Here is a 9,588-nt window from a genome sequence, read left to right as displayed (position 1 = left end):
ATGTATAGACCGAGACCAATGGGAAGGGCAGGGGGTCGGGGGGGATTTATTGCCGGGAAGTATATAGCATGAAGCCAATAGGAATAGAAGGGGAGATTTATAGCTGATCAGTATAGACCAAGGTAATGGGAAGAGACGTGGGAGAATTATAGCTGGTCCTTATAAATTGGGGCTGATGAGAAGAGACTTAAAGCCAGTCAGAATATAGCCGGTCAGTATATAGAATGAGGCCGATGGGAAGAGAGAGGGGAGATTATTAGCCGGTCAGTATATAGAATGAGGCCGATGGGAAGAGAGAGGGGAGATTATTAGCCGGTCCTATATAGAATGAGGCTGATGGGAAGAGAGAGGGGAGATTTATAGCATGTTAGTATAGACCATGGGCGATGGGAAGAGAGGGGGAAGATTTATAGTCGGTCCATATATAGAATGAGGCCGATGGAAAGAGAGGGGGAGATTTATAGCTTGTTAGTATAGACCATGGGCGATGGGACGAGAGGGGGAAGATTTATAGTCGGTCCATATATAGAATGAGGCCGATGGAAAGAGAGGGGGAGATTTATAGCTTGTTAGTATAGACCATGGGCGATGGGAAGAGAGGGGGAAGATTTATAGTCGGTCCATATATAGAATGAGGCCGATGGAAAGAGAGAGGGGAGATTTATAGCCGGTTAGTATAGACTGAGGCAGATGGGAAGAGGGGTGAGGAGACTTATGACCGGTCAGTATAAACTGAGGCGTGGGAATTTATGGCGGGGCTTTTTAGTGCCCCGGTAAGGGTTGTTTAGCACCCAAGACCAAAGTACCTGTGAACTACCTCAGCAGTATTGGTTGCTGGTCCTGCTCTTTCTGTGGGCATTGCAGTTCCATGACATGTATGACAACTTTCCTGCTTATAGTTCTGGTGCAGTTCAGACTTATTGACTAAATCTTTTAGAAATATTCCTTCTCCGGGGAGAGAACCGACCTTGTACCCGGCAGGGGTGCTGTGATTGGTATAATAAGAACCTGCACTGGTCTTGCCCTACGACTGTTCATTGTCTTTTCCCCTCTTCCCTCTGCAGTGACCAAAGGTAGTAACGTCATCCAGCTGGACGTGGACACAGAAGGAAGCCACTTGGTGGGGATCAGTCCGTCGTCACATGTCCACAATCACGGGACCCTGTTTGTGGGAGGAGTTCCCGGTAAGTACAGTGAATGTACAGTGGCAGCATTATATAGAAATGTCTGTGTCACGAGGACTCAACAAATCTCATATCACGAAACACCGGGAACATTTTAGTGAAATAGTAATATATCCCAGTAATACATTTCCACGAGGACTGGTTTGGGTTTTCAGTATGAATGTTAGTGATCCCTGGTGTGACTAGGGGAAAATCCTCCATGCTTGATTTTATGACAGACCAGTACATTTGTAGAGAGCCTTTGTGTGAATCAGTAGTTATCCTCCCACAGTGAGCAGAGAGAGACGAGGACAATGATAGAGAGCTCTTGTGCTCAGTGGTGGATCTCATTGCCGGGCTCACATTTTGACTTTTATATAAGACCGGTAAAATTCATTTTCACACAAATTTTCATGAGGAATGCCAATTTTCATTTAATTAAAAGACGAGTAAAAGTGAAATAGGTGATTGCTTAGAATGTAGACCTGCATATGCTCCACCTTGTATGACCAGACATTTGATCCCCCTTTCCCTCTTCTTACAGTGACTCTTCGCAGCACACAAGTCTTAGCACCCCCATACCACGGCTGCATGAGGAACCTCAGCATGAATAGAAAGCTTGTCGACGTCTCAAAGTCCGGAACGTTCTCAGGATCTTCGGGCGTCAATGTCTGTCCAGTATGTATAGACCGAGACCAATGGGAAGGGCAGGGGGTCGGGGGGGATTTATTGCCGGGAAGTATATAGCATGAAGCCAATAGGAATAGAAGGGGAGATTTATAGCTGATCAGTATAGACCAAGGTAATGGGAAGAGACGTGGGAGAATTATAGCTGGTCCTTATAAATTGGGGCTGATGAGAAGAGACTTAAAGCCAGTCAGAATATAGCCGGTCAGTATATAGAATGAGGCCGATGGGAAGAGAGAGGGGAGATTATTAGCCGGTCAGTATATAGAATGAGGCCGATGGGAAGAGAGAGGGGAGATTATTAGCCGGTCCTATATAGAATGAGGCTGATGGGAAGAGAGAGGGGAGATTTATAGCATGTTAGTATAGACCATGGGCGATGGGAAGAGAGGGGGAAGATTTATAGTCGGTCCATATATAGAATGAGGCCGATGGAAAGAGAGGGGGAGATTTATAGCTTGTTAGTATAGACCATGGGCGATGGGAAGAGAGGGGGAAGATTTATAGTCGGTCCATATATAGAATGAGGCCGATGGAAAGAGAGGGGGAGATTTATAGCTTGTTAGTATAGACCATGGGCGATGGGAAGAGAGGGGGAAGATTTATAGTCGGTCCATATATAGAATGAGGCCGATGGAAAGAGAGAGGGGAGATTTATAGCCGGTTAGTATAGACTGAGGCAGATGGGAAGAGGGGTGAGGAGACTTATGACCGGTCAGTATAAACTGAGGCGTGGGAATTTATGGCGGGGCTTTTTAGTGCCCCGGTAAGGGTTGTTTAGCACCCAAGACCAAAGTACCTGTGAACTACCTCAGCAGTATTGGTTGCTGGTCCTGCTCTTTCTGTGGGCATTGCAGTTCCATGACATGTATGACAACTTTCCTGCTTATAGTTCTGGTGCAGTTCAGACTTATTGACTAAATCTTTTAGAAATATTCCTTCTCCGGGGAGAGAACCGACCTTGTACCCGGCAGGGGTGCTGTGATTGGTATAATAAGAACCTGCACTGGTCTTGCCCTACGACTGTTCATTGTCTTTTCCCCTCTTCCCTCTGCAGTGACCAAAGGTAGTAACGTCATCCAGCTGGACGTGGACACAGAAGGAAGCCACTTGGTGGGGATCAGTCCGTCGTCACATGTCCACAATCACGGGACCCTGTTTGTGGGAGGAGTTCCCGGTAAGTACAGTGAATGTACAGTGGCAGCATTATATAGAAATGTCTGTGTCACGAGGACTCAACAAATCTCATATCACGAAACACCGGGAACATTTTAGTGAAATAGTAATATATCCCAGTAATACATTTCCACGAGGACTGGTTTGGGTTTTCAGTATGAATGTTAGTGATCCCTGGTGTGACTAGGGGAAAATCCTCCATGCTTGATTTTATGACAGACCAGTACATTTGTAGAGAGCCTTTGTGTGAATCAGTAGTTATCCTCCCACAGTGAGCAGAGAGAGACGAGGACAATGATAGAGAGCTCTTGTGCTCAGTGGTGGATCTCATTGCCGGGCTCACATTTTGACTTTTATATAAGACCGGTAAAATTCATTTTCACACAAATTTTCATGAGGAATGCCAATTTTCATTTAATTAAAAGACGAGTAAAAGTGAAATAGGTGATTGCTTAGAATGTAGACCTGCATATGCTCCACCTTGTATGACCAGACATTTGATCCCCCTTTCCCTCTTCTTACAGTGACTCTTCGCAGCACACAAGTCTTAGCACCCCCATACCACGGCTGCATGAGGAACCTCAGCATGAATAGAAAGCTTGTCGACGTCTCAAAGTCCGGAACGTTCTCAGGATCTTCGGGCGTCAATGTCTGTCCAGTTCTCTGAATAGACAGCCGACAGCGAAAGGACAAATTGTAATGTGACTGCTAGCGTCTAATGGGCAGACACCACTACACTGTGCCAGTAACGGGGGAGAGGAAAGAGGACCTGTCCTAGCCTTTCCCCGTCTCCTAGAATCATGGGTGCTTCCTATGCGGTTAGACAACGGAACTAATCTTCTTCCACAGACCTCACAACACTTACCCAGCTACTCACAATTGGATCTTCTGTGGTCTTGCTGTAACCTGCAGCTGTCAGAGACTTGTTTCCTGTCTGGGGTCACTGTGGTAATTCTAAAGGTAATGGCAGAGCTTCACCACTGATCAGACCTTGTCACAATCCGAGCCTTGTCGGTCCTCTACACCTCTGGCAGACCCCTCTAAGTAATCACTCATAGATGTTACCGAATAGGGGCTCTGACAGGTCTGTTTCTGAAAAGCGTTCAGGAGCTTGAAGTCTATCTAACTTTGTTTTACATTTTGGGCAGAGTAGGGAAAGGTCAAACCCGTCCGTTTTTTTCTTTCTTGCCTTCTCTGTCCCATTCTAGAGATTTCCCTTCACTTCCTGCCCTTGTAGACACAACAGGAAGTGAGAAGAAATCTCTCCTCTCGGACAGTTGTCATCAGAACAACTGGAAGGTTTTCAGTCTATTCCTGTGCTGGTGAGAACTCAACATTGTGGATTTTTCCACATTCAGTGAACCTCCCCAGATGGAGACAGCCAAAAATAATTGACAGGAGTTCTAAACCCCTCACCCACACTATATAGAAATACATTTTCTGAATGTGATTGAACTCTTTCCCGTAAAGTTATTCGATTCTCTAACCCATCCCCGCTCTATCCAAACCAAAATAATGGGGGATTACCAAAGAGTGGCGCAGGGATAAAGCTTATGCTAGAACTGAGAAAATGGAGCAGATCCTCGCCCAGGCCTCTTTGTCAATGAGGAGCGATCTGCTCCATTTTCTATGCCATGTCTGCACCGGTTACGGCACTGAGAGCTAGAGCTGCTTGCTGGGCTCCCCGCAAACCTTCCCCCCAATCCTTACTCAGCTAAGAGCAAGAGGGAGAAGGAAGGCTGTTATAGATGCATTTGCTGGGCACATAGGCAGGTAGAGGAGCTTTCCTGGCTGTACATGCAGATGCTTCTCATGTAGTATGTTTGCTGCAGGGGCAGAGAGAGGCATGTGAGATGCCAGGTCACCTTAAACCGGTCTATCTGCTTTGTTAATGTGGCCCCAGCTTTGTTAACCCCCCCCGATCTTTTGGCTGGAGTTGTATATGTTAGCGAGCAAACATTTAACTTATTGTAACATTTACCCCAAAAGTGATTGTTGCTCTGTGTACATTTCTATGCTATTGCTGTTCCATCGTTTAAAATACAATTTTCTAATTGTTCCCTCTAGTGGTCATCTTTCCTGGAATGTAATTGGCTAGCCTGCTATAAGAACTGTGGAGATCAGCCTGGTCACTGCTATGGTGGAGTTTTCCCAAACTTGTCCTCAGGTCCCAGCAACAGGTTGTTTTTAGAGAGGATCCTGTCTGTACATAGGTGGGCTTATTAGCATTACAGGTGAGAATGAGTCACTCGTGTGTACAGTCAAAATACATGACCTGCTGGTGGAACTGGATGAGAGGTCTGAGAAACATTGGTCTGTTCTCTGTCAGCGCTCACCTGACCCAGATCTGCACAATGAGACAAATACAGTTACTGTGACGCACCACGAAGACCCATGCCAACTGATCATGTCACTGGTGACACCTTTCTCATCTGACCAGCACCCCATCCCCATTGGGCACAACCGATATCCCTCTCTCCCACCCACTGGTCACGGGGCATCACTCTTTGTCTCCCCACTAACCTCATCCACACAACCCCAAATGTTGAGTGTAGGTCCATGCGGTTGGAGCTCTGATTTTACCCCTTTCGTTCCCATTTACCTAGATATCAGACCTCACCAATTCTGAACTCTATATCGGTTGTGAGACTCGGCTGTTTCCTCTATTGTCTCCACAACAAGGGTAAAGCTACTAGCTGGGGTGATCTGAAGGAAGACATGGTTAGAGAACGTGTCATCCTGAAGTAGAGCAAGTTCCTGTATATGTATATTATGGATGGCAGTAGCGTAGTGGCTGAGAGCTGGGCCTGCTGTCTTCTCGGTTCAGTACAAATCGTTTGACTTTTTTTTTTGTTCTATTTTTTTTTCATTGTCTTTCTGTCATACGGGGACCTTAGTATTTGAGCTGAGGTGGTGGCTCAGAGGTTGAGTGTGCTGACTGCTGTGTGGGAGATTGGAGTTCAAGCCTCACTGAGGACAAGGTTGGTGTGTGGTACCTGAAGCTAGGCTGGTGTGCCCTGAGTAGGTGAAACAGGTATTGTGACATGCATAGTGGGACTTCGAATATTGTATTGTTTGCAGGTGCGGTGTAGCAGCCAGCCCTTAGAACATGAAGATTTAGTAAATCAGGACTCAGTAAATGAAATGATCTCTGATTTTTATCGATGAATGATTCACACCTCCTCGTATTTCACATCATTGGCAGACTAATAATGACGATATTAGCATTAGGTGATCCTATAGTCCTGCTGTGGACTCTGCCGGCATCATTATTTGTAACGAGCTGTCCCAATCAGGAGAGTGAAAAGTGGGACTTTTAGAATATTTTTTCAAGCCTCACTGAGGGCAAGTCTGGTGTGCCCTGAGCAGGTGGTTCCTGGAGAAGAGGTTCAGGTATTGTGGAGGGCAGCACTGAGGGTGAAAATATTGGCATTAGAGAGTTGACCCAGAAAATTTGCTAAGTACAAAAAGTTTTCTGGGCTCCCCCGGCAAGACAGCCCAGGTTTTTGTTGTTGCATTTATGTCACAGATATTGGACCAAAAGGGGCGGGTCCGCAACCTAATGTGATGCCCACACATGTTACAAGTCTGTGGGGGCCTGGAGCAGACTGGTGGGATGTCCATGGCCTCCAGACTTTTACTCAGTGATTCAAGCTCAGGTCTACTGTACTTCCATGGGGGGTGCTTGGGGGTCTACAGTGCTTGTCTGGGGGTCTACAGCACTTTCATGGAATGGTGCACAGTGCCTTCATGGATTTGCCCTTGGGGGGTCTACAGGCACTTTGAAGGATTTGAACTTGGGTCTATGGTGCCCTGGGTCAACGCTCCTATCCTCTGAGCTACTTGCCTTTGCTCAGAGACTGCTGTGATTGATGTGATTGTTGTCCTAGTGCAGGACTCTGAAGGCCTCAGAGATGTAAAAGGATGAATCAAGATTTGAACCTGAAACTTCAAAAATCTCTGCTAGACCATTGGCTGGGTGCTAAACCCCTGAGCCAGCTGGCCCCTTGAAATCCAAGACAGTCAATCAGGACTTAGGAAGTGAATTGTCACCACGGACTCCTACAAATTTAAACAGATGAACCGAGATTGGAACCTGCAACTTCAAAATCTCTAGGCTAAGCTCTAAGTATTTCCAGCAACCTTTGAAAATGGCAGCTCTCCCAGAATGCTCCAGCCTTCCCCTTTTATCTCACCTGAATAATTAATCATCAATCCAGGTGAGAGAGAAAAAAAATCTGAACTGGATTACCCAGACTCTCCAAAGTCTACCCACAAACCCCGCTCTGGATTCAGCTAGTCTTGTACATATGAGAGAAAGCGAGGGGAATTATATTGCCCCTCCGCCATGATTTCCCCTTTCCTTATGTCACAGTATATATATTTATGGATGACAATAAGGAAAGTGAGATTACAGATGGTTCCTTGTGGAGGTATTTTAGGCGGCGTGCGGTTCTGCAGACTTCATTATAACTTCCAGTGTTGGTGATGACGCTGAGACATGTCGCCATGATATTCAGGCTGCCGGGCCACAGAAGAGTCAGCAGTGGAGATGTTGCATCCCGTCTTGGTCCAATGACAAGCCATCATATTAGTTGCCGCCCTCACTCCTCGTACCCCCCCTCTCTCACACACGCAGCACACTCCTCATGCCCCCCCTCTCTCACACACGCAGCACACTCCTCATGCCCCCCCTCTCTCACACACGCAGCACACTCCTCATGCCCCCCCTCTCTCACACACGCAGCACACTCCTCATGCCCCCCCTCTCTCACACACGCAGCACACTCCTCATGCCCCCCCTCTCTCACACACGCAGCACACTCCTCATGCCCCCCCTCTCTCACACACGCAGCACACTCCTCATGCCCCCCCTCTCTCACACACGCAGCACACTCCTCATGCCCCCCCTCTCTCACACACGCAGCACACTCCTCATGCCCCCCCTCTCTCACACACGCAGCACACTCCTCATGCCCCCCCTCTCTCACACACGCAGCACACTCCTCATGCCCCCCCTCTCTCACACACGCAGCACACTCCTCATGCCCCCCCTCTCTCACACACGCAGCACACTCCTCATGCCCCCCCTCTCTCACACACGCAGCACACTCCTCATGCCCCCCCTCTCTCACACACGCAGCACACTCCTCATGCCCCCCCTCTCTCACACACGCAGCACACTCCTCATGCCCCCCCTCTCTCACACACGCAGCACACTCCTCATGCCCCCCCTCTCTCACACACGCAGCACACTCCTCATGCCCCCCCTCTCTCACACACGCAGCACACTCCTCATGCCCCCCCTCTCTCACACACGCAGCACACTCCTCATGCCCCCCCTCTCTCACACACGCAGCACACTCCTCATGCCCCCCCTCTCTCACACACGCAGCACACTCCTCATGCCCCCCCTCTCTCACACACGCTCCTCATACCCCCCTCTCACACACAGCACACGCCCTGTACCCCGCTTTCTGCCACACACACACCTACCACCCTAACCAGGGCTCCTGAGAGTGAAATGACCAGCAGTTGCATTTCTAAGAAGATATTGAAGGGCCGATGCACATTTTTTTATTTGGGAAATTGGAGCAGAATATATTTAGGAGGTGTCAGTGCCAAGTAACCCTCCATTGTACCCCAAAATAATGCAGCTTGATCTGAGCTGATCTCACTTTACACAAATTGGATTTCGGATTGCACACAATGACCGCTCTTCACATCCAACCCCCTGTGCTGCCGCTAGCAACCAAGCAGATTGTGGTTGGTGTGGGAAATGCAATCTGATTGGACCAGACTTGTATGGCTCCCCCCATACCGGGGCACTGGGCCCCCACCAGATTCCCTGTTAGAAGTATATAGACTGTACATTTTGTGGGTAGACAGTCCTGTGCAGATATTTATTACGGTGTCGCCGGCTTTGTTCTTCCTGTGGTAGTCCTGCGTGAAATATTTGTAATAAAATATATATTTAAAGTCTATTTCAGTCACTGATTTCACCTCTGCACATACGTGTTACATGTCTGCGTACACGCATGTGGAGAAATATTTAAAGTACACAGAACACTCTAACACTTCACCGGTGTATTTTTTTTTAGAGGCAAGACTCTCCAGCGCCGGCAGCCATCTTGTGGGCGGAGCCACTAGGGATCAGTGATATTACTGGATGACTGTTTGAGCATTCAGTGATATCATTGGCTCCTGTGTGCAGTTTGTTTGTCTCAGCAATGAGCTGCATGAATGTGGAATCCGCTGGGCAAGATGGCCGTCTGGGAAGCTTGTGGTCACGGCCACGGTAACCATTCGAATTTGTAAAATAAAGGCAACGCTTCCCTGAGGGAGATCTGTGAATGAAATGCTAGTCTGTCTCTGTAAAATAAAAACACACTTTCCTGATCATGTGACGTGTGGTTATTGGTGCAGGAAGCTCCTCCCATCTCAGGGAAGACAATGGAGTCAGTTGTGAGCAAAGAGAACGGTTTATTAAACATGGAAAGGACATATGAGGGGGGGAGGGGGTACAAAGCCAGGCTTAAGCATGTATCATATCATTCTGCAG

The 9,588-nt window shown here is 47.8% G+C and overlaps 1 protein-coding gene across 1 annotated transcript in view; it reads left to right on the top strand.

The window, feature by feature from the left end:
• Positions 1–4,009, top strand: part of LAMA5 (laminin subunit alpha 5) — a 119,638-nt gene extending 115,629 nt beyond the window's left edge. Inside the window, exons 80-81 of the mRNA XM_018560158.1 lie at positions 1,060–1,184; positions 3,551–4,009. Coding sequence (XP_018415660.1) covers positions 1,060–1,184; positions 3,551–3,693 — 268 coding nt within the window. The 3' untranslated portion in view covers positions 3,694–4,009. The remainder of the gene's footprint in view (positions 1–1,059; positions 1,185–3,550) is intronic.
• Positions 4,010–9,588: the final 5,579 nt, after the last annotated feature.

The sequence above is a fragment of the Nanorana parkeri genome, unplaced genomic scaffold, assembly GCF_000935625.1.
Source record: "Nanorana parkeri isolate BGI_ZX_2015 unplaced genomic scaffold, ASM93562v1 scaffold17, whole genome shotgun sequence".
Lineage (NCBI taxonomy): Eukaryota > Metazoa > Chordata > Amphibia > Anura > Dicroglossidae > Nanorana > Nanorana parkeri.
Note: the sequence above shows the minus strand (reverse complement) of the source record. Positions and strands in the feature narration are given on the sequence as shown.